The sequence below is a fragment of the Salarias fasciatus genome, chromosome 9 (assembly GCF_902148845.1).
Source record: "Salarias fasciatus chromosome 9, fSalaFa1.1, whole genome shotgun sequence".
Classification (NCBI taxonomy): domain Eukaryota; kingdom Metazoa; phylum Chordata; class Actinopteri; order Blenniiformes; family Blenniidae; genus Salarias; species Salarias fasciatus.
This window is the reverse complement of record NC_043753.1, coordinates 18,320,359-18,346,511: the sequence shown is the minus strand read 5'-3', so window position 1 is coordinate 18,346,511 and position 26,153 is coordinate 18,320,359. Positions and strand designations below refer to the sequence as shown.

General features: G+C 44.7%; 2 protein-coding genes across 3 annotated transcripts in view; one reads left to right on the top strand and one right to left on the bottom strand.

Moving 5' to 3' along the window:
- The window catches only part of smchd1 (structural maintenance of chromosomes flexible hinge domain containing 1), a 17,524-nt gene extending 2,941 nt beyond the window's left edge, over positions 1 to 14,583 (bottom strand). For both annotated transcript variants that reach the window (XR_003932054.1, XM_030099565.1), the window contains exons 1-37: positions 14,197 to 14,583; positions 12,513 to 12,588; positions 11,547 to 11,705; positions 11,371 to 11,453; positions 11,162 to 11,295; positions 10,937 to 11,051; positions 10,705 to 10,824; positions 10,466 to 10,623; positions 10,284 to 10,365; positions 9,977 to 10,193; positions 9,773 to 9,878; positions 9,212 to 9,398; positions 8,700 to 8,900; positions 8,505 to 8,618; positions 7,968 to 8,074; positions 7,765 to 7,847; positions 7,545 to 7,658; positions 6,934 to 7,005; positions 6,722 to 6,838; positions 4,715 to 4,859; positions 4,501 to 4,591; positions 4,230 to 4,302; positions 3,976 to 4,115; positions 3,438 to 3,566; positions 3,119 to 3,346; positions 2,830 to 2,966; positions 2,632 to 2,717; positions 2,427 to 2,545; positions 1,658 to 1,819; positions 1,451 to 1,579; positions 1,283 to 1,362; positions 1,042 to 1,199; positions 841 to 956; positions 689 to 750; positions 496 to 583; positions 290 to 421; positions 43 to 198 (exon numbers count right to left, since the gene is read on the bottom strand). Coding sequence is in view for 1 of the 2 variants with exons in the window: in XM_030099565.1 (XP_029955425.1) it covers positions 43 to 198; positions 290 to 421; positions 496 to 583; positions 689 to 750; positions 841 to 956; positions 1,042 to 1,199; positions 1,283 to 1,362; positions 1,451 to 1,579; positions 1,658 to 1,819; positions 2,427 to 2,545; positions 2,632 to 2,717; positions 2,830 to 2,966; positions 3,119 to 3,346; positions 3,438 to 3,566; positions 3,976 to 4,115; positions 4,230 to 4,302; positions 4,501 to 4,591; positions 4,715 to 4,859; positions 6,722 to 6,838; positions 6,934 to 7,005; positions 7,545 to 7,658; positions 7,765 to 7,847; positions 7,968 to 8,074; positions 8,505 to 8,618; positions 8,700 to 8,900; positions 9,212 to 9,398; positions 9,773 to 9,878; positions 9,977 to 10,193; positions 10,284 to 10,365; positions 10,466 to 10,623; positions 10,705 to 10,824; positions 10,937 to 11,051; positions 11,162 to 11,295; positions 11,371 to 11,453; positions 11,547 to 11,705; positions 12,513 to 12,588; positions 14,197 to 14,343 (4,623 nt within the window). In the remaining variant the exon portion in view is untranslated. The remainder of the gene's footprint in view (positions 1 to 42; positions 199 to 289; positions 422 to 495; positions 584 to 688; positions 751 to 840; positions 957 to 1,041; positions 1,200 to 1,282; positions 1,363 to 1,450; positions 1,580 to 1,657; positions 1,820 to 2,426; positions 2,546 to 2,631; positions 2,718 to 2,829; positions 2,967 to 3,118; positions 3,347 to 3,437; positions 3,567 to 3,975; positions 4,116 to 4,229; positions 4,303 to 4,500; positions 4,592 to 4,714; positions 4,860 to 6,721; positions 6,839 to 6,933; positions 7,006 to 7,544; positions 7,659 to 7,764; positions 7,848 to 7,967; positions 8,075 to 8,504; positions 8,619 to 8,699; positions 8,901 to 9,211; positions 9,399 to 9,772; positions 9,879 to 9,976; positions 10,194 to 10,283; positions 10,366 to 10,465; positions 10,624 to 10,704; positions 10,825 to 10,936; positions 11,052 to 11,161; positions 11,296 to 11,370; positions 11,454 to 11,546; positions 11,706 to 12,512; positions 12,589 to 14,196) is intronic.
- Positions 14,437 to 26,153, top strand: mettl4 (methyltransferase 4, N6-adenosine). Its single transcript, XM_030099569.1, has 8 exons — positions 14,437 to 14,789; positions 15,592 to 15,657; positions 16,440 to 16,797; positions 16,998 to 17,067; positions 17,720 to 17,894; positions 17,988 to 18,094; positions 18,384 to 18,475; positions 23,748 to 26,153. The coding sequence occupies exons 1-8, from the start codon at positions 14,571 to 14,573 to the stop codon at positions 23,924 to 23,926; spliced, it is 1,266 nt and encodes a 421-aa protein (XP_029955429.1). The 5' UTR covers positions 14,437 to 14,570; the 3' UTR covers positions 23,927 to 26,153.

The window sequence follows — 26,153 nt, the reverse complement described above, 5'->3', positions numbered from 1 at the left end:
AGATCAAAAGGAAAACCTCTCCTGGGAGCGACGGTAACTCACGGGGATGTGTGCCTTCCCATTGACCAGCTTAAACTGGGCTCTGGTGACACTTCCTTCAAACAGCGGGAGGCTGTGGTTTCTCCCTGACTGAGCGCACGTTATGGAAACGACCACCTTCCCATTCAGGTCCTGACCGGCTGGGTTTCCGTGCGAGTCCTGAAATCAATCAAATCATCTTGAGTTTCATACAAGACTTGGGAGGTTTTTTTTGTGTAAATTTCAAAACATGTTCAGCATTCCCTCTCACCATGATGAACAGAGTCATGTTCTCCACCAGTGTTCGGTTCGCAATGTCCTCAGTGGAGGAAACCACCGGATCAAGGATTGGAGATTCAGGTCCCAGTTTGACCGGCTGATCGCTCACGACATCCACAGGAATCTACAGACACAGGAACACACACAATCCTAGTCTCTGCTCATGATTTGTTATCTGAAGAAGAATATCAAACCAACCTCATCACCGGAAAGGAGTTCATTGTCGTTAATGCGCAGAGAAAACTGAATGACGTGTCTTCCAGTGATCGCTGGGATTTCTTTTTCTCTGCAATGAGAAGGATTTAAATTTGGTGAAACAGTCAGAAGTTTATTTATGAGGTTTTAAATCAGAACAAATCAGTGAGAGACGCCAGGCGTGGACATATTTTACCTGAAGTAATAACGGTCCTTTCTGTCATTGTCCAGAGGCCGACTACACTTCATCTCCATGGGCTGAACGGCAGACAGAGGAATAGAAGTGTGTCAGTAGCAGTTCAGAGACAGGCACAAAGATCAGCAACGACGACCCGCTGGCCGCTCGACCTCCTCCGGCGGTGCGTTCCCGGACGGTCCGCTCCTCCACAGCCGCATGGACAGAGCAGCCGGCTCAAAAGAAGTAACTGGACTTCCTTCCTCAGACGCCACAGTCACTGCAAAAACTGAACACACACCAGCGGAAAGGTCAGGCCTCGGCTTGCTGCACGGACACCGAGCTCAGGAAAAGGTGACGACCGGGGTTCAGACCTGGGAAGAACCGCCCAGCGGCCAACCTGGCAGTTCTGTCGTACTCTACCAACAGCTTGACAGGCTTTTTGGAATCAGGGATGACGATGAGGTTCACTGATGGACTGGAGATGAGTCGGTCTTTGCAGGAAACCTGAAACATCAGCTGATAGGGCCCCCTGGTGGAACAATAAGGGAATAACGCTCTTTTTCCTGACTCGGATTACTTCAAACCGATTGACTCGATCAGTGTGTCTCTTACTTTGGGCCGGACACACTATCAACCATGAGAGAGGCTTTTCCTTCTGCGTTCACATGATGGGAATTCCCAGATGTTGTCACCTAAAAAAAAAAAAAAGAAACGATTCCCTAGTTTTGGATTCTGCTCATCTGATCTGCTCAGCTTGTTTCTGCTCTTTTACAAACTGACCTTCAGGCCCGGCGGAGAGGATGTGATTTTCACCTCAGCTGTCTGGTCATCAGAGGGGTTTCCCCACTCGTCACACAGCTGGACCACAAACGGCGTGTCGCTCCCCGTGCCACTTAAAAACTGCAAAGGCTGAAAAAGATTTTTAAAAAAGACAGGCTGGTACAACTAATTTGGCACAACAAGTGACATAAGTTTATTTGTTTGTACCTGCGGCGGAGTGCTGAGCAGCGTCAGCTTCGCAGGGACTCCGGCGGTCACTCTGACGACGACGAGCTCCACGAAGCTCTGGTAGGAGAAACTCATCTCCCGGGGGCCAGGAGTGCCTCCTGTGAAACACACTCCGCTCACTGCCACAGAGCGGCTGGAATCCTGGATCAACACACAGAGCAGTGGTTCAGCAGATTATCAGTTTCAGAAAGTAATCAATACACAAATCCTGACAGGAGGATTTTAACGACTTGTTGGGGCAAGAATTAGAATTTAATAACGATAATAATAAGGCGGTTTATATTGGATTTGGTTTCAGAGATGCGGTGGGTGAGGGAGGAGGGTGGGAGTGGGTGGAGTTAGGTTTACTGGACAGATAGAGCTGGGTGTCATCCGCGTAGCAATTAAAGTTAATACCATGTTTACGGAAAATATTGCCAAGGGGAAGGATGATGAAGAGGAGGGGGCCCAGGACGGAGCCCTGGGGCACACCAGAAGTGACGGGGGAGGACTGAGAGGTGAAGGACTTGAGCTGGATGAATTGAGTGCATCCAGTGAGGTAGGAGTGAAACCAGTGAAGGGGGGTGTGTGTGATTCCAATGGAGGAGAGCCTATTGAGCAAGATGGAGTGAGGTGGAGTTCTTTTACTGAGTCGGTGACAGATGATCAGAGTAAAGGCCAGGAGCTGACATAACAGATCAAAGGTCAACTGCACTGTTTCATCTGTTTGTTCTCCTGGAGTCGAATTAAGCGTGAAGCTTTGTCCCACCTGCCACGCAAAGCTGACCGCTGCTTTGTCCAAACCTTCAGCTTCCACATTCATTTGGTCGGAGCAGGTCTGGGTAAGGCTTCTGGTTGGATTGTCGTACTTGTCTACAAGCTCCAAACCTGTGGAGGAAGAATATTATGCGTGAGGCCATGAGAAGAAGACAGGAAAATGTAAAACTGTTCATAGAGGCCAGTGTCATACTGACAGATGTTTCCAGGCAGAGTTTCACCAAGCTTCACCGTACTCTGAGGCAAAGTGACTTTTAGCTTAGTGGGTTCATCTGGAAGAGGCCTGCAAACAAAATGAAGAACAAAATGGATTTTGGTGAAAATTGGGAGAATAATTCTCTCCAAATACCAGAAATGAGGACGTCAGAGGATTTGGTGTGCAGAGTTGGGCTTACACGACGGTGAAGGAGAGAGACACGCTGTGTTCGTAGAACACCTGGCAGGCGCGCTCCTCCTGCGCCTGCTTCGGCACCGGTATATCAGGCAGCTTCCCCCGCTCCATCTCTTCCATGTTTACGCCTGTCCAGGTGACCTTCAGCACAGCAAAGACAACATCACAGAAACTCAGCCATGAACGAGGAGGCTTTGTTTCTTCTAGCATGAATTTTTGCCATTGAAAAGAACTGCTACGGCTTTTAAAAAGTTGATGTGACACAGTGGGCGTGTTCCATCACCGGGACTCACCTTGATCTTTGACACGACTTCAGGAGTCAGTTCCACGTCTCTTCCAGCTTCATCCAACAGTCTGTAAAAGAGGTTTTCCAACAGGCCTCCCGCTATCCAGCTGATCTTGTCAAAGGGTTTGATCTCCAGATTCACATTGTTGAGAACAACATAGAGCTCCATTGAGGTGACCCGCATGCTGGGAAGCACCAGCAGCTCCCGCTTCACCGGACTTACATCCTTATGGTTCTAGCAGGAAGACACGGAAGATAAACGTAAAACACAGTGATCAGCTCAAAAAAAAAAAAAAAAAAAAAAAGAGGATATTTTAAAAACTTACGGGCATCTCAAATGAGACTTGGAGGGGTTGTGGTTCTCCTTTGGTTATTTTCAGGTTGATTGGCTTGGTGGAAAACTGGCCAGCTCCCGCGCTGCTGCAGTCGATCGTCTGCGGTCGACAATCTTGAACCTGACACAAAGACAAAGACAGGAGGCAAGCAAGGCACAATGGCTCATTTCTATTTGCTCCAAATATACAAATTATTTTTGAAAAATGGCCAAAAAAAAAAAAAGTGTATTTGACTGAGAACGTCAGCTTTACTTTTAGTTATCAATTTAAATACAGTATCTGTCACACGGTATTTTATCATTGAGGATTCAGTGACAGGAGTTCATTCAGGCGATCACCCCATCCCAGATCACTCAGTCATTGTCAACATGAGCGCTGAGTCCAGGATCTCGCTCCCAGAAGGCCGAATGCTCTGAGCTGCTGTTTGGAGGCATTTTCTTCTCATCAATAAATCAGTTAGTAAACACCTACAGACAACTAGCTCAGCTTTAAATAAAGTAAAAATACTAAAGGAAAATATCATCCTTACTTGACATCGAACGGTCTGTCTGGGGTTAGTTGTAACATTTCCGGCCTCATCGTGAACTTCCACGTGAAACATGACCTCATTTCCATTCTCCACTTGGATCGGGTCTTCTTTTGGCGTCACAGAGACGGAATCTGGCAAACCTGAAAGAAACCTGTCATCATCAGTAATATATTCCTTGTCTTTACTTGTCTTTGGGTGTGTGGACAGATGGACGAATGGGACATTCCAGAAAAAACAAAAAAGTTCAATCTCACCAGGACGAATGTTGATCTTGATCGACTGAGCGTCTTTTCTCAGACCAGGAAGAGACACGTGAAGCTCAACACTCTGGAAAGTTACATTCAGAAATATCTCAGAATGATAAAAGCTGTCATTCTTGTGAATATAACTTTTTATTTCTCTAATAAATAATGTACTCTCTTTTCCCAACCAATCTCTTTCAGTCCAGTGCACTAGTACACACACACACACACACACACACAAACACACACATCAACTTCTCCTGTATAGATCTTGTCTTCTAACCTCCTCCCGGAGTTTTCCAGCTGCTTTGACACCCTGGATGGTGATCATGTTCCCGCTGCTGACCGCTGTCGTGAGACTCAATGCCAGGTCACTAAATAACCACAATAAGAAATATAATAAGAGAAATGACAAAAGGCATCAGAATAAGACTAATAGTGTGTAAGTGTGTAACTACTCATCAGGTAAAGAAAAGAGGACAAGTAAAAAGACCAACCTGCTTGAGAGTTCAGGTTGGGGCTGTACAGGAGCTTCTGCTGGATGGCCGTGACCGTCCGTCACCTTGAGTCGGATGTTAAACGGCACGCCGACACGAACAGGAGTGGTCAGTGGTTCCACCATGAAGGTCTGTGCAGCTCCAGCTGGAACAGGTGGACGAAGCAGAGGTGCATGACGAGGAAACTAAACGTAAAAACGTCACAGTAAAATCCTCAGAGCTGCCGCTGCGCCCTGTCTGTCCTCGCCTTCACTGAAGTGTGGGTGGGGAGGTGCCGTGGCTCTCTGGCTGTGGTCGCCTGAATGTGGAGTTCAGTGTTCCCTTGCGTGTTTGAGTTAAGGTTGACTAGTGGTGTGATGTGAGTGGGGTGGGCAGGGCTGGGGGGTGTGGGCAGGGAGGAGGGAGGGGCACAGGAAGGTTTTGGGGGGGGTTGTGATACCCTGGATCTTGGGGTGCGTGGCTAGAGTGCTGGGGGGGCGCTGGCCTGGGGGTGGGGTGGGGGGGTGGGGGGCGGCTCTTGGGCTCTTAAGACTGGTCCATGCTTCCAGTGTCCGCGTCCGCTTTGGATCCTCCGCGCACCACCGATGTGCACACGCTTTCTCCCATGATACATTCTGGGCTCAGCTGTGCGCGTTCCATGCAGGCGCACTGATCCACGCATCCTCAAGAAGCTTTTCCAGCACCACAGACTGTTTATCTGCTCCTTTATTACAGATTATTTAGAGAAAATGAAGCACATATGTTTTCAGTACATTTTCACTTGGTAATAAAGTTTATTTAGCGTTTTCTTCTGTTTCTGAATCGCGGAGGCGGCGCCCGAGCGATTAGATACTTTCATTTCTGTTGGCAGACCTTCTCCTCCCTCCAGACAGAGTCTGCTCTCTCTGTCCACCAGTTTTTCACTCTCTGGGTGTGTTTGTGTGGAGCCATCAGGCTGTAGCTCCATCTGCCATCACTTTTACCATCATGTTTTGTTTGCTGTGGCGCTCTGGCGCATGTGTATAAAGGTGCGACCTCCGCGCAACGCGGTCACAAAATCTGGCTGCTGCGCGGACGTCCGCAGATCGGTCCGTGCGGACCCTAGCGAACAGGAATTCATGACGATTTTTACATCATGCAGAGCAATGCGCAACGCGCACCCATGCGGACATGTGAAGCATGGACGGGCCTTTAGGCTCTGGACTCTGGGGGGGCCCGGTGCCTGCCGGTCTTGGCTCCCTGGGGCCCGGGTCCCGTGGCTGCTGGCCGGGGCCTTCCTCTGCCCCCTTCTGGACCTGTGTGTGGACGTCTCCCTCGGGAAGTGACTGGGATCTGGGCTCTGGGATGGCCGCTGGTTGTCTGGGCCTCGGGGGCCTCTCTGGCCTGCTTCTGGTCTTCTCAGGGGTCAGAGGTCAAATATGCATGATCACTATCACACTTGCTTGATCACGGTGATCTTGAATCACTCTTCATATTCTGCATGTGGACTCGCTGGACACTTGTGGTGGGTTAGACTAATGGTGATCTGTAGTAGGCATCTCCTGATGCTCTGGTGTAATTTCATCCCTGGATCCTCAGTTTGCACGGCCCAGTTCACTACCAGCTATTATCTCCAACAAAAGTCCGTAGGATGTTCTCTGCCATATCTTTGTGCAGATGCAGTAGCCAGTCGTCCAGAGTGTCGATGTTAATTATAAAAGACCGTCATATCTTTGCACTCTCTCCCTTCTCTTTACTCTTTTTTCTTTTTTTTTTCCTCTGCCTCTCTACCTGTCTTTCTGTCACCCTGTCCAGCAATATCACGTATCAGTACTCGAAATAAATAAAATAAAGTAAGAAACCATGTTAACAAGAGGAGCTTTATACTTAAAAGCTCCTCTTGGAAGAGTAAATCTGTCGGGCACATAACAGCATGTGTCCATGCTGGACAGGACAGGCAAAATAAAATAAAATAAAATAAAATAAAATAAAATAAAATAAAATAAAATAAAATAAAAAAAAACTACTCAGAGCTCTGCTTCATCTTACCAGTGATCGTGAACTTGAGCGTGTGGCTTGGAAGTTCTGTGCCATTGAACTCAGTGGAGCCGTTTTCACTGACTATGGCGTTCAGCGACAGCGTGTAGTTTCCCAGTTCGATCATGTCTGTGTAAGATCAAGATCAAGTGAAAAAAACAAATAAAGAAAAAGTCATTTTCATTAAAAAAAAAAAAAAAATCACAAATCAAAATTATATGTACCTGTTTTAGTAAACCAGAAACCATGTGCAGCTGAATACTGAGCAACGTGTTCCGTTTTCTTTTCTTCATGACCTTGGAATAAAATACCAAAACTGATTAAAGGTGCTGTAGGCAGGATTCTGCATCTCCACCGCGATTTGACCCATCTAAGATGGCGATTTGAAACCCAGCACAGCCAATCCTGTCCTGTTTTCTCTGACATCACGCCCTTACGCAAGTTAAGCCCCTCCCACAAGAACATGCGACAAACGCCCCTCGACCAATCGCGGTTAGAGCCTCGTGGGCTCCTCTGATTGGTCAAAGACACCTGGAGCTGTCAAGATTCCTTTTCAGCTCAGAACAGAGACAGATGGAAACGCTGCGCCCTCGCGGTAGTGCAGTTATGCTACACTCCTAAAGGATTATCAATGGATACTCTAACATTTAATCCAAAGAAAACACAGAAAAATTAGCACTGACTGGCAAAATCCTGCCTACAGCAGCTTTAATTCAGGAAAATTATGAAAGTGGTGCCTTATTGTTGTATGGAATTTACAATAAATTAATTATTGAGTAAATAGAGATGTTTATGCATACTTAAATTAGTGTGTGTCTATTAAAACCTCTCTTACCATGGTGGACCAGACTGAATTTAACATTCAGTGTTGTTCTGCCCCCCGTGGAGCCTGAAGGGATTAAGTTTTTTGACTCTCCTTTACCGTTCAGGATTGTAATTTTGAGTGGCCCTGAAATAAATACAACACATATGGGATGAGCACTAGCATTAATGAAGATACATGACATACGTACACTGCAAAGTGAAGGATGCTGTAAAATAATCCGGCATTTTACCTAAAGAACTCCCAGCGGAGCGAACGGCGTTGTCGGGCCAGGGGTCACTTTCGGGCCACTCCACTTTCAGCTCCTTTGGAAACCTGGAACAGAAAAAAAGAACACCCAAAACCGTCAAGTCACATCGAAACAGCATCGCATTGGATGAACATTTGGTTAAACGTGCCACTAAACTGCAGCATTTCTTCAAACAGCTCACTCACTTGAGGAGTTCGTTGTTGATGTATGTTGTGATGGAGGCGTCGGTGGCGTCCCGGTCAATCTTGGAAATAGGAAATTCCTTCTTCTCACTATAGAGAGCTCTCGGCTCCTGGAAAACAGACTTGCTCATGAAATTTGAATTTTCTTCATTTAAAAAATATTAGTGATCATCTACGAAATGAATAAAAACCAGTAAAAGCATTAGGAAAATAAGATGCATCTAATTATATGTATTTCTGTATTGCAGCTTTTGAGATAAGATAGTCTCAAAGTATCTAAGACGGAGTTAGTATCACTGGTTTATCAGAGTGTGCGGTTCATCATGAAGACGTTCACGATGCAGTCAGAGCAACAAGTCAAACGGATTGCCTTTATACTGCCGAGACTTTATTAATGTAATGTCAACCTTCTTCTGTATCAAGAACGGCAAAATCTTTAAATCTTTAATTTAATATTAATCTAAATTTACAGTTTTGTGTGTCTTACGAGACTAATATAAATGAATTGGCTATAATTTTCGGTTCATGATTTTTCCTTACACGGGTGATTTTCACACGTCCTCCGGCGCCAAAAACATCGCCACTGTATTTTCCACACAGCAAGAAATCAGCCACAGTACCGTAATAGCTCGGGTTTGTTCTGCAAGATCTCACCTGCAAGAAGACAAATTATTCAGGGACAAATGCAAAAACGCAGGCAGCGTTGGCACCGTGCTTGGAAAGAAAAATGCTCACACGCTCGCCTGCTCTGAATCTTCTGCCGTCCCATTCGATGGCGGAGAAGGCCGTCCAGTGCTCCGTCATTTTCTTTTTAGGGTCATCCCGCTCGAACGTGTCCTTTAAGCCAATAAACTTCACTTGCTTGTCATAAAGCGTGTGGCAGTTTAAAAGCCACTGACTGAATTCCCTCTTGATGTCGCCTCGTCTCGCTGTGTTCTACGGAAAATGTAAAAGAAAAGGATGCTTTATGAATGAATTCAATTTTTAGTTTAAGAAAATGAATTTTGAAGAGACACGGGACAAATAAATACTCAACGAAAATCAAATCCAGATGCAGCAATAAGAGTGGATTTAAACTACTATATATCTAATCTCCTCTGACAAATCCTGAAAACTAAATGAAGGAAAATATATACCCTTCTCACAGTTATGCTGCTTTTTGTATGTGTAAAAATCCCAATTTCAAATATAAATGCATCCAATCAATAGGAGAATCATGGTGAAGTTTAGATAATGCAAAAGATTACCTGTCTTTGGGAAACCAGTCTGAAAATCACATCCTTTTCCTTCAATTTCAGCTCCAGGTCCATGAAGGTCAGCTTATTCTGGGTCACTTTGAATCCATCGTCAGTGAAAAGCACCCCCGAAAGCCGATTATAGCATTCTGCAGGCGGCTCGTCGGATCGTTTACTGGACCGAGAGCACCAGTCAAACCTGCAGCAAGTCAAAATAGACAAGAAAATTCAAACGAAAAGCTTGTCATTGTGAAAACGTTCACCTCTGGTCTGGAAAACAGGATTTATTAACTGCAAACTACGTGAGCGTTTCTCCAGCACCGACAGATAGTTTCCGAAATTGTTGAAAAGCAGCTGATAGATGGTTCAGCCCATCAGAAAACTACTGATAACCATCTGCATCTGTCAACCAATGGACTATATTAGCAATGATGAAACTCAAGATGCACAATGTGACTCCACTGAAACAACTGGGGACAAACCGCAAGCAGGTTACTGCCAATTTAGTGGAATTTTATTTTAGCATAAGAAAACAAGTTGTATTGCAGAAAGCACTTATTTTAAAGGATTTACTCAGACACTGTGGTGGAGGGTATGAGGCGTCCGTTCCAGAAACATTCAAAGATCGCTTTCTTTCCTCTCCCTCGATTCTGGAGATCATCTTCATCAAGAGCTGAAGCTGATTGGAAAAAAATAAGGCCAAAACACGATGTCCATTAAAACCTGACACTGTGAGATGTGGTTAGGTTTATGCGTGGCGTGGAGAGCTTGAATGACCTTGCTCCGCACTGGGCTCTTGAGGGTAAGTCTCCTTATCATAGAGGAAGGGATGATATCGGATGATTCCCTCCAGGTTTGCGTCGCCGTGAAGCGAAGAGGCCGTGAACTCGAACGTGTCCGCAGCACTGTTGATGTACAGAGTCTGCATGTCATCGTCCACCTCTCTCAGGTTTATCGCACGAGGAATCTTTGGAGGTTTCTCCCGCAGAGTTACCTGATTGAGAGAGAGGAAAGTGGCTTTGAGGCCGCGTGCAACTAAAAGCAGAAAAAAAAAAGAAAATGAATCACAGAACAGCCGCCTCACCTGAATGTCGATTTGATTGTTCTGATCTGGGAATTTCAGGTTATTTCCATTGGACCCATGAATGTAATAGTGATATATGTGCCTGAAGGAAAGACGGAGCATCTTTCAACATAAAACCAATAAAAACAGCAAATTTTGTTGGTGTGGAGACTTTGAATAGAATGTGGAACGTTTGGACTCACGCCAGCTCTCTGGTCAGCGCGCCGAACTCGTTCTTCATGACGGCGATGTGCTCGTCCCGCAGTCCTGTGATGACGACGGCCGTGAAGCTCTCCTTCCCACGCTCCTCGGCGATGAGGTTCTGAAGGAAGCGCTCGTCATGCTGGGAGGACTCTCCGGGCTGCGATGGAGAACGACACAGGAAAGATGAAATCAGAGTATCGGATCTACATCAATGTTTCAAAAAAAAAGGAGTATTTACCCGTCTGTTTTTAATGAAACCGCTGAATATTTCCTCTTTGTTTGCCTCTCTTCTCTTGAATTCCTCTTCTGATAGAACCAGCTCGTGAACGTCCGGAGAGTCTGCAGGTCTGGTGATCATCTGATGATGAAGGACAACAGATGCTTGTTGACAGAAACTTTTTTTTTTTTTTTTGTGCCGGATACAACGTGGTGGTGATGTTGTAACAGCAACCAATGAAAGCTTAACTCACCCTGACTGAGTTGCCAATGAAAAAAATGGCCTGTTTTCCACCAACTCCAAAGTAGGATATGTCGCTGTTGAGACTGCGTCGTACGGGATCGGGCCTAGCGTACCGCTCCCGCTCACTGTGGTGAGAAGACGAGCAAGAAAATCTCCATGATCCAACCATTTCACTGCGATTAACTTCATTAAGAACACACACAATGAATATATATGAGGTCTTGAAAGGACCAACCTTGAAAAGGCGCCGTCGTCTCTTGTAAATTTGGACAACTTGTACACGGCCCAGTTTTTAAGCTTCGTGGACGTCATCCCGCACCCGTTATCCATGACGATCAGAGCAGGCTTCCCAATACTTCCATCGAACATCTAGGAGAGAGATGCTGGAATAAGGCAGACATTCACTGCTGGCAGGTTTCACATTTAACAAACAGCAGACCGAACCATTCGTATCTCGATTGTCCTCGCGCCGATGTTCTTAGATGTGGCAGAAAGGGCGTTGTCAATCAGCTCGGCAAGAGCAAACGCTGGAAAAAAAAGAGAGAAAAAGTGAAAAGCTGTCAGTGAGCTGTATGACTTTTTTAATCGTAGTACATTCGATTGATCATTCAAGTACTTACGTAATGCCTTGCTCCCCTCACTGGCGTGGTACTCGTACGTGCCGGCCTCGGTCAGCGTGTGGTAGTGAGGCGTGAAGGAGATGGGCTCCACTGTTGCCCCCGGCAGCTGCTGGTGCTTGCTTTGCATCAAGTAGAGCGTGGCGCCATCCTTAATCTCATCTAAAATAGTAAAGAAAAAGAAAAGAAACAATCCGTGTGATAGAAAAAAAAACCGATTGCTCCCGAGGCACAGAAGATCGTGCCTCACAACTCACCCTCGAGTTGCAGCTCCTACTTTTTTTTATGAATCTTTTTATTATTCTGTATACCTTTGTAAATTGCAGCTTGACGGAGTCAAAACGGTGCCGTCATTTGCAAAATCAGTTGAAAATTATTGCACTTTAAAACGACTACAGTAGGCACAAAGTTCTGCACTTAGTCATAAAAACAAAGTACAAGATAAAAAAATTCAAGGAAAAACAATAAAAGACATTGATAAAACAGTAAAACAGGAGCAGGGTCTCAGGCTGGGATAAAAGTCAAGGAATTAAAAAATGTGTTTTTAAGAGGAAAATGGACAGCCTGTCTGGACTGGAATTCCCCCGAGGATGTTGTGATTGTCCAGGTAGCTCATCAGCTGCAGGTAGACGAACATTCTCAAAGATTTTAAACATAAAACAGAGCTTGGAGATGGGGTCTGAAATTAGCCATGACAGTCTTACCCAGGTCAGGTTTCTTCAGTGTTTTCAGTATCTACCAGTATTTTCAATTACAGACACACAACACTAAAGTGCAGTACAGAGTGTCAAAGGAGATCCTTCATTCCTGTGCACAATATTCCTTGTTTAATGTTTATTCTGACCTTTTGGATATCTTGAAATTTAACATCCATTTATTATATTAACTTCTGTGTGGCGCAACGCTGTAAGAATATCCTTCTGGGATTAATAAAGTCCTTTCTATTCTATAAAGATTAGATGTACTTACTAAATTTGTCAAAATCCACGATAATCCTGTCAGTCGTGAACAATTCATACGACTCGTTTCCATTGAGTGAAAATTCCTGTTCAAACAAAAAAAAGATAGGAAAAAAAAATAGTGTTATTCTTTGTCCAAAACTGTCAGAAAATGAAGTGAAACATCAAAAGCCTTCTATTATCTTAGATCAGTGTTTGTGTTTTGTACTTTTGGTCAGAACAAGCTACCCGAAGCCAGTCAACACTGAGACATTATTGCAAATGGAAATAATTCATACAGTGCATTTTACAGCTGTCTCGATGATCTGTCACATTCACCCTTTCACACACACATTCATACGCTAATGCATAATTTCTGCTCTGCAGTGGAGCTCAAAATGGAGAGTAACTTGGGGTTCAGTGCTGAAGAAATCAAACCGCCATCAGGATCGAACAATGACTCACTTTGTCAAGGTGCTACACCCACTGTAAAACCACAAGTCGTGGCATGCTATTAATCAAAAGGTAGAGCGTAATGAAAGATCCAACACCTCGGCTGTTCCCTGAGTCCAGATCAGCAGTGAACAAGTACTGCATGCCCTGTATGTCAATGTGATTTTCTATTGACGTGTGATAGTGATGCAGCTGTCAAACCATATTAAAATACACTGAAAAATTAGGCACGACTATCTCTTGTCAAGTGGAGCAATCTTTCAATCTTATGACAGTTTGAAGAGGTATTGTCAAGACTGTCAGGAATGCTCATTAAAAGAAACTTGGGTGCGGCTTCTTATGCGATTAAATTATCCTTTGAAAGATCCCATACATCTCCTGACGTTTCAAGCTGACATTTTCAGAAATGTGTCCATTAGTGTATGAACTGAGTCTCTATGAACTGAGCTTATGTTCTTCATTTCCTGGAAGCAACATCCTGTAAATTCACTTTATGTTTACACAGCTGATCAGGTTTCAAAAGCCTTTTGTCATTTCAGATGCAGATGGATGCACACACAACAAAGAACAGAAAAAAAAACCAAAAAAAATAAGTAACAATCAACAGGTTTATTGACAAACATTAGTGTATTGCACATTCTAAAATTGTCACATATTCTTCAACTATAAAACATTCTAAAACTCTCACAAATAATTAAAATAATAATTTGCTATTCTATTGCAGTTTAACAATAATTTCTCTGGTCCTGCCTATGAAAAAGCTTTCATGTTGACCACATGTCCCATTCAAATTAAAAAGGGGACATTTGGCACCTAAAGAAAAAAAAATCATAGCTCTCAAAGCTATTAAAATACATTTGCATTAACGTTACGAAGCAGTATTGAAAACAATTCTTTTTTCTGTTATCCCTATTTTTTGTTTGTTTGTAAGTTTGCAATCCATCTTGTTATTTTGCATTTTTCTCATTTGTTAGGCCAAGTTGTTTGAAAATTAAAAAAAAAATTGCAAAGCAAAGTTGTATCACATGCCGCCTTCAGGTGCTCCTTGTAAATACCAGTACTGTTTGCAAGAAACTACGCTGTTGACTATACTATACTGCCCTATACTGGTTAAATATTCTCGTTTAGGAACATTTATTCATGTTTCTTTTTTTCAAACCAGTCTTCTGTATACAACTACTTTTCAGTTTTCACTTTGCTTTAAGTTAAATTAGCTGCCAGCCAAACATGAGAAAGACTGAAGTTTAGTGAAGCAACACTACCCGGCGAAGAAGTCGACGGAACTCATTGATGTCCAGTCCGCTTGTGTCCAGCAGCTTCGGCTGGCTCGTGCGTCCCTCGGAGCGGTGGTCGTACACATGGACCCTCCTGCGGCTTGCAGCGGGACGCTGAGAGTCAAATCTCTGCATCGCTGCAGAGTTCCAGGCTCCCCCGTTTCTCCGGGAAAGGTTATTGAGCTCCCGCAGTGTCTTTCAGCCCGCGCGGCTCTGGACCCGCTTCCTCCGCTTCCGCCCCCAAGGCGCCAGGAGGCAGAGCTTCGTCTACTTTCTACTTTCGTTTCCCAGGAATCGGCGTTGTTTCGACCGCCCTCAGCTGGCCTATTACTGCCGGGACCGAACCTGAACGCATCGCCGGGATGGCTGTGGCGCTTCAGAGCGACCGAGGCTGCGTTTTGGACGCACGGCCGCTCCTCGACGGAGCGTATTCGCCGTGCGTCCGATGGAGAGGTGCACAGAAGTCACGCGTGAAATGTCGATTTAAGTGTTTTCAAGTTTCAAAGAGTCATTTCAGCGCGAATGCCGCCGAGGGGGGCGGAAACGCGGACATGTCGCGGGAAACAGTCAAACCCACAAAGGTAAACAAAGCATGGTGCGTTCAGGGACGCTCGAGTCCAATCACAGGCGAGTTCTGGTAACTTGGCAATACTGTTCAGCTCCCAGGTGTGAATTCCCCGGTTTATAGCTGGCATTACAAGAACATCTCTTCTGATAGAATTGTCCAGAGCATAACACTCTTCGTGTTATGATGTATTGATAGATCATACAGGTTTTGCAATGAAATGATGCAGTTTCAAAATCCTTAGTTTATTTTTAAAAGCTACAATCTGAAATAAAATCCTTTGGGCTCACACTCAAACATGAGGTTTTGGTACATTGCTAGTATTGTACTATTACCATGTTTTTGGTGAAAGCAGCTGTAATTTCGATCGGCAGTGTTGCACATCCTCCCCCTCTCAGTCAGCATTCAGGGATTGAACCTTTCTTGACCCACAGCTCAGTTTTCCTCATGTTTATTTGCTTTGTGACATGCCAACATGAAGTAGCTGACTAACTAATACCTTTGCATACCAAGTCTTATCTTGCTGTATATATGTAAAAAAATGTTTTTAAAACACTTGGCAAATTGGATATACTAAAAAAGTGCATCAAGAATGATCTTTAGCTTCTTTTAAAGTTGTGTACTTTCCACTTTGTTTTTTTTTCTTTGTTCTACTAGTTTGTGTTCATTCTAACAGAAAAGACTGTCTCGGCTTATTATAAACAGCTTTGCTGCGTACACCAGTTCCATTCTCTGCCTCGTCTGGATTGTTTAGTACTTGATTGTATACATATTTTCTTTTGCTGTATTTGATTCTTCGATATCACTTTGATTTTCAGAAAAGGAAACGAAAGCACAGCGAACTCAACCACGGTGAAATTGATTCTCAAATCTTTCATGAGAAGGTAGGTTTAATCATCCATCCATCCGTCCATCCAGTGACAAACTTTCATTTTTTTTTTTAATTGATTTTACTGTGATTTGATGGCCTATCTGCCCATAATGTCCGCATACTGCACACGCTTTTTTAATTTATGGTGGCATGATCATTTTCTCCATTTGTACGGGATCAAGAGGAAGCAGGACTCTGAGTTCTGCAGAAACAAAAGAGAAAGAGGAGATGCAAGTCAATCTGTCTACCAATCTTTATTGCAGACACTCGGGTCCATAAAAAAGAACAACAAACAGAAGAAAACAGAAAAACAACGAGCACTAAAAACAGGTGGAGATGCCTGAACGCATTGCGTCAGTCACATCCGGTCTCTGATAAGCTGATCTAGTGAATTTACTCCTAGTTATCTCAGAACAAGCCTTTTAACGCCGCCGCTCATTTAACATAGTAAACGTTTTCCTTCAGTATCTAATTTGAATACTGAGTTTGTTGATGAGTAAAGAATTCAGCCCCAGTCAATAAACGCTAGCCGCTCCTGTCAGTGTGATGAATGGGAGGTTTGGAGCGAGGAAACAAGTGGGTGTTTGTACGTGGATTCAGGACGCCACTGGTCGGATGAGGTCAGAGCGAGGGGCTGTGGGAGGAAAACAGACATTCAGAAAGTTATTGGAAGTTCTGTAATCACCTGAAATTGCTTTTTAGCAGCTCTTTCTTTCGAAAGATCAGCCACAACAGATGAGAAAACATGAAAAAAAACCAATCTGAACAGCATCTGTTCTGCTGCTTCTCCTGCAGATCAGGCCTGTTATTCTGGAAGGAGCCAGTTCCTTGGTGGAGTCGGCCCGGTCGCTGGGTTACCTGACTGGAGACACGGAGCCGCCGACGGAGCCTCCTCCCTCCCGGGAGTGCGGCCTCGCGGCGCTCTGCGGAATGGCTAAAGAACTTCCTGTGGCGGATGCCGAGGAGTGGGCCGCCGCTCAGCCGCTCGTCGCTGAGGACGGCTGCACGTCGCACGTCGACCTGTTCTCCCGTGTGACGGAGAACCGGGCAGCCTGGGCTTCGGTGGTCACGCTCATGGGAGAGGAGTATGTTATACCTCCTCACACGGCCTTCCTGCTCTCTGATTTCACAAGAATACAACCACTAGTTCAATGTGAGTAAAACACAAATAATTAATAAAAAATAATCTAAAGATCATATGAGATCTACACCTGAAATGACAGATCAATCTTTCAAAGCAATAAACATGTGGTTGTTAACCTGTTAGTTCAAGCATGACTCAGTGTCAGTTGTTATGAATGCCAGTGTCAGCATGTTTGTCTCGATTCACCTGAGGTAGTTTTTCACACCCAGACGGAGTGACGTTCGACCTCATTGTTATGGATCCTCCTTGGGAAAACAAGTCCGTGAAACGGAGCCGCAGGTAATCTATAGTAGACTGTTCATTTTCCTGTACTGGTTATCCAGTTCAGGCTCACGGAGTGCCGGAGCCAGTCCCAGCCACTTGCTGGACAGGTCGCCATCTCAGGGCCAACATATAGAGACGGAAAACCACACAGACTCGTACCCTGTGCCTGTGGGATTTTCTCCTGGTTATCTAACGACTAGCTGCCTTATCTTAATCAATCCTTTGATTTTATCAAGTAGGGTGTTGATCAGTTTTTTTCCGTAGGGAGTGTCTACGTTTATCAGTAAAGGCTCAAAGACAGAGCACGGTGTTCCTTGCTATATGAACAAATTCCCTGAAACACTTTACTTCCGGTACACATGTTCCGATTTCTGAGTCACACGTTGAACAGCGTCGGTCGACTTCATGTGATATTTTGATTCTTGTGTCTCTGTCTTTATTACTGCTCAGAATAGTGTTTTCAGTTTAAGGATGGTAATTTGTAGAGTTTCACTCTGAATGTGTAAGAGAGGCCAGTATTTAGTTTTTAAGATATGATTTAATGGTGTTTGATTAGTTTAATCAGAGAGATTCATTTCATCCTCTTCTGTTTAGCAGAGTGCGTCTCTCCCCCTGAGGGATCGTTTTGTTGTATTAATGCTGATCAAATGCGTTTTTCCCCCTGAAGGTACAGCTCGCTGCCGTCGTCCCAGCTGAAGCGGCTTCCGGTGCCGCTCCTGGCGTCTCCCAGCTGTTTAGTGGTCACCTGGGTGACGAACCGGCCCAGCCACCGGCGGTTCGTCCGCGACGAGCTGTACCCACACTGGGGCGTGGAGGTGTTGGCGGAGTGGTTCTGGGTCAAGGTGCAGAGCCCGGCGCCTCTCGAGGACTTTCAGAAGTCTCTCCTGCCGGGGTCATTTCAGATTTTTCACAGGTCGGCTCTTTGCTCCCCTCAGGTCACCACGTCCGGACAGTTTGTGTTTCCACTGGATTCACAGCACAAGAAGCCGTACGAAGTGCTGGTGCTGGGCCGGTATCGCTCCTCTGCAGACACCACAGCAGGGTAGGGAATGTTTAATTCCTCCACGTGCATCCTGAAAATGTTTTCAATCATTTTCAAGAAAATCGATCATGAAGGAACCAAATAAAGGACTAGAGCGAGGTCTGATTTGGTCAAATATTATGTTTGACATTCAAACATGTGTGTTACAAACAATTACCAGACATTTATCACAGTTTTTTTTTAAATGTACAGTTGCTGGAGTTGTTGCAGAAGCATTTCAGTGTGGCTGTTCATGTACAATCATGCATTTGACTGGATCTTCTGACTCTTTAAACCCGACTGTTTGCAGCCAACCGGGGACGTCCGAGGTGCCGGTGGAGGATCAGCGTCTGATCATCAGCGTCCCATCGGCCCTGCACTCCCAGAAGCCTTCACTGTCAGGTAAACGGTGAGGGCAGTATTTCGATCTGCCAGCAGAGGGCAGTGCTGCAACACTGCTGACTGTTATCTTGTCAAAGTTTGGCTGACAACCTTGAAATGGTCTCAGTCTGCTGTCAAAGACATCACAGTGGTGCAGTTTCTGAAGTTGGTATGAATGGTGGTTTTAGCTGCTTTACTGTGATTTTATGGAATATGACAGTTCATTGATCTGATATGTTTTAATACAACATTAAACAGCACTGAAGTAGTCATGTATCAATAAAAATGTTGGCTTATTTAAGCTCTGGATGTCACACATTTGAAAGATTTTCTTTTAAGAGAAACATGTGGCATCTCTGTTTCTCTTTATAACACCAGGAGATAAATCCTCCTCTCACGATGGGTTTAACTTGTCAGAGTGGAGACCAGACTTGCTCAGATGTCAGATTTTGTGCTGCTTGAACCGAACGCGGTTGAGCAAACCTCGGCTCCCAGCATCCACTCCGCTACTTGAATCAGTGCAAGACCTTGACAATGAATATGCAGGGACGATGAATAAGAGAGTCTTGACGTCATTTCGCTTGCTCTCAGGGGGAAGGCGATTTATTGTGCAGTATGGAGAGCGAAACACAGCCAGTGTTTGTTGGTGCCCTTTCAGCAGCGCAGAAACAGGATACACTGATTCAGATCATAACGCTGCCATGGCAGAGCGGTGTAGGTTAAGCAGATTAAGATGCAGATCATGTAATTCAGTATATATGACTCTTTCTCATGCCAAAGCCTCACCGCAGCTTTAATGAGAAATGGCATATTTATTCTAGATACTTTGTTGCTGTGGAGTTTCTTTGATAGTTTGCTCATAATGCACACATTTTCTTTTGTTTCTAACACAATGAACAGAACCTCAGCTGTATTCATTATGAAGGATTAGGTCTTTATTTGCTGTTCGACCATGTGTTGCTGCAGCTCGTGTAAGTATGATTTGTTTTTCTGCAAATGGTGTAAAATCCCTGCTGGTGTTGAGTGTGTGTCGGATCTGTTTGCGTAAACTGCGGTAAGTATTGACACAACTCTTGCAGAGATGTCATAAAACATGGCAACAATTTATTTCAGGTGATGATTTAATACCTGGAGGAAATGCTTTTCTTTTCGTCTCTACTTCTGTGGGGTTTTTTTTTTTTTTTTTGCAACTGCTACCTCGATCCAGGAATAGATGCAACTGATGGAAATTCCAAATGAGTCCCGAGACCTTTGGCATCATCCGTCGTGACGTTTCTGTCTTTCATTCCGAGCCATCATCCCTGTTAGTATGCGGCTACATTTATTTATTTATTTATTCATTTCTCCATATTGAGCGTGTCAGGTTTTCTCGAGCCAGTGGGCAGCCACGATGGCGTGAAGCCGCAGCCCTCAAGACCGCGGCGGCGGTGAACTCTGACCCACTGCGGCTCCTCGCTCTCAGATGGGACTCCTGTCACATGCTTGGTTGCTATGGGGGGGGATAGGGGACTCCATCACACTGGAGCAGACGCAAAGGTCCTCACCCAGATCATCATTCTCAGATGAAATATGAAGTTTTGGTGCTTTAAAGCAGAAGGCCTTTCTCTGGGTCGTCCTTGGTGAAGCCGCCGTTTGTTTTTTTTAGCCAGAAAGGACTCGATCCTTTGTTTGAATCACAGTTGGTTGTAAGTTTCAGCACAGCCACTAGAGGCTGCTTGTGTCGTGCTTGAACTCTGGCGTGGACCACACATTTCAGGAGGATCTAAAGATGATGTAATTGCTGCAGACTAATTGAAAAATTGTCTCAATATCGTTTTTTTATTGTTGCTGTGTTCACCTGCTGTGTGTAATTTAAAAGAAAAACCGGCTAACTCAGCAGGATCATCTGATAAATACCTTATTTTGCAAGATTTGCAGTTTTGTTTGGTGGAAATTAAATTGCTCCTAAATCCTCCTTCAAGTTCACATCATGTACTTTACTGCTGGACGGAGTAGATTAGTTTAAGATCTTCAGACCGTACTTCAGTATTTAGCTTGATGAGGACGAGTTACAGTGAAAGAGTCAAAGCGACAGATGACAACAGTTATCAGTCCTAAAGCTGCAGAAGGTGAAAAATTCAAGAGTGACACAGATTAATCAATAATGAAGTGATGAGAAGAATTCTTGTTTATGTAAAATATAAAAGTTTTAAGTGAAATTCATAATTTCTTTTTAAACATAACCAGCAAAAGTCTTTTTTTTTTTAATTAAAAAAAAAGTTCTTTCATTGCTCATGGTGAATCTGGTGTTTCCACGCTGCCAAACCTAGTGTAAAAAAAAAAACAGGGCTCATGCTGGTTCCCACATCTGCAAGGTTGAAGACGCTTTGTAAAAGATCTTTTTTTCCTTTCACTGAAGTCAAGAATTGGCACTTTTACTTTTAGCTATTTGTCATTAGATAAGAATCTGAGTGTTGAAGTTTCAGGGTTAAATGTTTCTGAGTTGATTTGAACTCCAAAAGTGTAATTTTAGCACATTATTTAGTGTCATATATTCTGTAACATGATCTCTGGAGGTAGGTGGTAATTTCTTGGTTATAATTTTACTATGTTTATATAGAGTTAATGTTGGAACTCTGGAACAGTGTTAAACGCTTAACTATTTAAAAAGTGTTAATTAACCTACAAAAAGTGTTGAAATCAACTCTGTGGGAGTTAATCCAGAACTCGACCTTTTGTTGTGTATTACATGGCGTGTGCTGGATATCAAGTCTGGGAAGACATCGATAGTGTGTGTGTGTGTGTTGATGCTTTGCATGGTGATACTATTAGTTGTGTTGCAATGTTCAATCTTATTTCCAAACACACACCGGCACAACGGCACTAAAGCATGGCTTGACACACCTAAAACATGTCGTGTGAGGCATTAAATGCAAAAATTTTTTAACTTGTATTACTGAAAAAAATCATGTTATTAAAGGGACTTAAGGCAAGATTTGTGAAAAACTACACATGCATTTCCACTTTATTCAATGCTAATGGGTCGTGAAGCATTAAAAACCTAAAATAACAGGCCAATCCGCGTATCTGTCTGTTGCCTTATACAGGCTGTGTGCCAAATAATTTGTTGCTGTTCGGGGTCCGAATTTCCCGCGCAATCGTGGGGATGTGACGTAAATTGACGCTGTATGCGCGCTGCCGAACAGGAAGAACATGGCCGCCGTGGACACGGACTCAAACACTGCTGGGATCAGGGGCGGGCAGTGTTGCCAACTTGGTGACTTTCTCGCTAAATCTGGCCACTTTCCAAAGCCTCTTTTCGACTTTTTTTTATGTCAAAAGTAACTAGCGACAAATTTAGCGGCTTTTTCTGCTGCTCTGGAGACGTGACAGGACGTCTCCGCTGTTCTCAGCAAGCAGCGGGTGCTGCGTGAGCCCCTCCCCCGTCACAAAGCACTCACAGGCCGCCAGTCTCAGCAGCGCTCCCTGCTGAGTTGGGGGCCGATTGGGTAAACGGCCCGGAGCTGCTCCACGGCGGCGACGGGAGAGCTCCAGCAGCCGCGGCCTGCTTCACGCGCCTCCGTGGTTATGCGGCGGGTCCCCGCGCGCTCCGCGGCCGGCACAGAGCGCGTCTCCGCCCGGGAGCGGAGATCCGGAGCTGCCGCGCCGCGGCTTGCTCCACGGAGGCGCGTGAAGCAGGCCGCGGCTTCCACGGGCCGAGTGGAGCTGCCCCACGGAGGCTGACGGGAGAGCTCCGGATCTCTGCTACCGGGCGGAGACGCGCTCCGTGCCGGCCGCGGAGCGCGCGGGGACCCGCCGCATAAACACGGAGGCGGAGAGGAGCTCCGCGACAGATTTAAAAATGAATCGTTAGATTAATCAATGCATCGAATAACTATTTCCTAGATTAATCGATTACAAAAGTAATCGTTTAACGCAGCTCTATTATCAGCGTTATCTCGTGAGTCAAAAAAAAAATTAAAAAAAATAAAAATATGACCGAAGCCGGGCAGGCACCCGAATAAATATTGGATATGCGTTTGATTCATGGAGGGAACTTCAGCTGCATTTGGGAGTGAAAATGGATGCTTACAAAAATCACATAATATGCGCTGTGGTCCTGCAGTAATCCGCGACGTAGTAAACAGCATGAGCATCCCTGGTGCAGCGCTGTGAAGCCGGACATTCTGTAAAATGTTTGTGCGCGCTCCCGTGCCGCCTTGGCTGGTGGCTGCAGTTCCCCGCAGCACCTATCGCGGCAGCACTGAGGTAAATTTTGAAAAGTTGCCTTAAGTCCCTTTAAAGACTATGTACACTGATGTAAAAACGCCAACAGATAAAAGTTGTTTAAAGCTTTTGGAAAGGATAGACGAAACATTTATAATTTAAAAGAGCTAACACGCCCCTTCACAAGTTTGCTAATTAAGTTAGATTAAACTCTTCTGACACCGATGGCGTGCTGTGAATGTTTCCTCTGTTGTTCCTAAGTGTGGCGAAAGCGTTGATATTAGATTAAAAACACATCCAGAAGTGTTTCATTTGGATGAGTGTATCAAGAAAAACCACCTTGTTTAATTCGGTCGCAGTACTTTAACCGAGATGATGGAGCCTAATTAGTTGGCTCTGACTTGGACGATCCTGGAGAGAATCTGAAGAGCCTGTGAGGCTGAGACTTGACCAAAGAGTCGTTAAATAGCACCTTCCTTCGGCTCTGGTGTTCCTTGACAGGAGTCTGATCTGCTGTCCCATTTCACAGTTAAGGAGACAATTAGACCTTTTATTCTCTGTTCAGCTCTGAGCGCTGACTCACCGGTTGGGACTGAATTAGTGGAGGAGATGCGTGTTTGGCCTTTCCACACCATGGCCGTGTCTCGCCGATGCACACGTTAAGAAAAAAAAAAAAAAAAGGATGTTGTTTTGGGGTTCGGGCTTCTGAGCTCATTAAATCCCCGAGTGTTGGCCGAGATGGGCGTCAGGGCGGCACAAGAGGGGAGACGGAGCAGCAGAAGGGCAGAGAAAGTGAAATGTACCTTGTCAGGTGTGCCTCTCCTGGAATTTCATCACTTATAGAGCCAAGGTCACTGCCAGTCTCCGCACAGAAAAATCTCTGCCGCGGTGTGAAGGAGCTGGGCAGCTGCCAGTTCTGTCCTCCGCTTATTACAGGGGAGCGAGCCAAGTGCTCGCTGAAGACTTTGAGCACATTAAAACATTCATTTTATTATTATTTTTTGTTATTTTTGTTTAAAAAAAAAATGAAATACTTCTGTATCTGCTTTAGCATTCCCCCCCCCCCCTTCCTTTGCTTTCTTCGCAGAAGTCTTGAAACCATACGTTGGAGCGGAGGCCAAGCGCTTGGAGCTGTTTGCGAGGAGCCTCCAGCCTGGATGGACCAGCTGGGGCAACGAGGTGCTCAAGTTTCAGCACGCTAGCTATTTTACCTTGGCGCCTGCGGACGATCGGGCAGACGTCGGTCAAGACAACAGCAGAAGCTGATCTGCAGTCCGCAGTCGCTGCGCACCAGTAACTGAACTCTGACACCTCCAACATCACTGTTTTCACTTTTTATTCCTTTTAATAATGATTCAGCTGTAAAATATTTCTTCACCAGCCTCTTTTGATCTGCTCTCCTCATGTATGTGGGACCTTTGATATCGTTCTTCGGTCGGGCTGCGTTTGCTGAGGTAGAAACACAAGTCCGATGATGCTCTCGGAGAGATGAAAGTGCATTTCTGTGCAGCTGTTCTGAACCCAACTTCCCAATGCGGCAGTCACATAAACAACACTCAAGGTTTTTTTAAAAACTCGCCTTTTGAGTAATCTTTGGCACAACATGCATCTTAAGGATGATCAAAGTATTTCTATTTTTACTTACTCGATGCTCTTTTGAGGCCGAGTTACAAAATGTTCCCAAATCCTAATGAAAGAAATACTTTGATATAAAAATCCATTTTGGATATCTTATCCGTTTTTTAAAGGAGTTTTTATAAGGTTTTTCATTTGGACAACACATTGATCTCGCTCCTTTTCTACTTTTTGTGCGATCGAGGACACCCAGTCCTATCCTTGCCAACGTCCCTGAATTCCCTTTGTTCCCGCCGAAAGATGAACTTTTTCCCGCGCCACACTTCTGGCTGGCTAACCTGCCGTCTCCCGTTGGGTGGGGCCGTCTCTAATGAGCCTGGAGGTGTTGTGCGGACGTGGAGGATGAGTTATGGCCGCTGCAGCGCGGCGCACATCACAGCTAATGAAGCCGGAGCGTGACTCCGGCAGGATCGCTCCCGCCTCACCTCGTCTGCTCTCTGCCTCCCGCTCCTCGGCGATCCTCCATTTATATTATATACTGGATGTACGTATGTGGAATTTGACACCATAATTCTCACTGATGACTTTCAAATTCAGTCAAAAACGGTAATAAACTGATAAGCGGACAAACTCCTCGGTGTAGTTCTATTTAGTCTGACAAGGAAAAAGAAAAATCTGACAGTTTTCTGAAACATGTGTTGGCCTTCATCATGATGCCAAGTTGTCATGGAGATGTTGTAGTGGTTCCACTTCGAATACTCATATATATACAGGAGGTCGCAGCTCCCATCACGCTCTGAAGACACACGGTTCACTCATACACAGTAAAATTCAAACTGCAGCAAATATTTTTAGAGAAATGTTTTCCTTAATTGTTTTGCACATGATGCTTTTTTTTTTTTTAAATTTGCTACCCTCACCCTTTATCATCTATTAATAGTAATGAATTTTCAGACATCTGCAGTGCACAGAAACCTGAATGCTGTGTTCTAGTACAATATTCAGTACGTTTTAGGTCAAAATATTTCAAAATATCCACATTTGAGACACGGGCTTGTCAAAGTATAATGGAGTGTGTTCAAATGTTGGGAGTAAAAGTGGAAAGCTGTTAAAAAAATATTCAATGAAGAACAGAATCACAAAGTATAACCACTTGGTTATGGGCCTTCAGCTCACAGCATGTGGTTCCTTTCTGGAGTTGTTATTTTGATTAAAGCATTATCAGTGGCTGGCGAGGCGTTCGAGGGGCTCGTCCATATTCTGATTTCCTCATAATCTGTTTCCTACCTTAAGATATTGAGTTGCTGTAGTGTCCAGTTCCATTCTCAGTTCAATAAAAGAAGAAGAGGGAGCAGGTTCAGTCACCGACTGACGTTGAGGACTGACACTTTTGACAGCTACGAATGGAGAAACACTCGTCTTGTAGCTGCTGGCCGAAACGCGACAGACCCTCACCTACATTTTACATATCGTGTTGTTTGTACAGCAGAGTAGACCTGCGGTTTTGAACACCATGAACCGTGTGACTGAACAGGAGGACAAAAAGCAAGGATAAAGCCGTCTGTTCAATTACATTTAGAGTATTTTCTGTTTGCCAAACAACAGCCGTCCTCCATGCAATCGACGCCTGCAGACTCAAACCCATTAGGAAGCCCAGTGACGTGGTGGGGCTGGAAATGGACTGTTCAGGTGGTCTCAGAGAGGAGGATCCGGTCCAGACTGAGCAGTTTCTCACCCCTCCATGAAGTCCTGGTCAACCGGAGGAGCTCCTTCAATAACGGGCTCACACCGCCGATGCATGGCGCCGATTGAGTTTTTTTCTGTATGGAACTGTTAGAACAAGTCCCCCTGGGATTAATAATGTATGAATATTCTATTCTATAAAGAAAGTCATTGTTTTGACATTAAATGATTATGT

What these genes read in the sequence shown, in the direction of transcription:
- mettl4 (XM_030099569.1), top strand. Translation starts at nt 14,571, where the DNA reads ATGGCTGTGGCGCTTCAGAGCGACCGAGGCTGCGTTTTGGACGCACGG. An exon ending in CGGAGTGGTTCTGGGTCAAG is followed by an intron (nt 17,895 to 17,987) that starts GTGCAGAGCCCG and finishes TGCTCCCCTCAG; the next exon opens with GTCACCACGTCCGGACAGTT. An exon ending in TCTGCAGACACCACAGCAGG is followed by an intron (nt 18,095 to 18,383) that starts GTAGGGAATGTT and finishes GACTGTTTGCAG; the next exon opens with CCAACCGGGGACGTCCGAGG.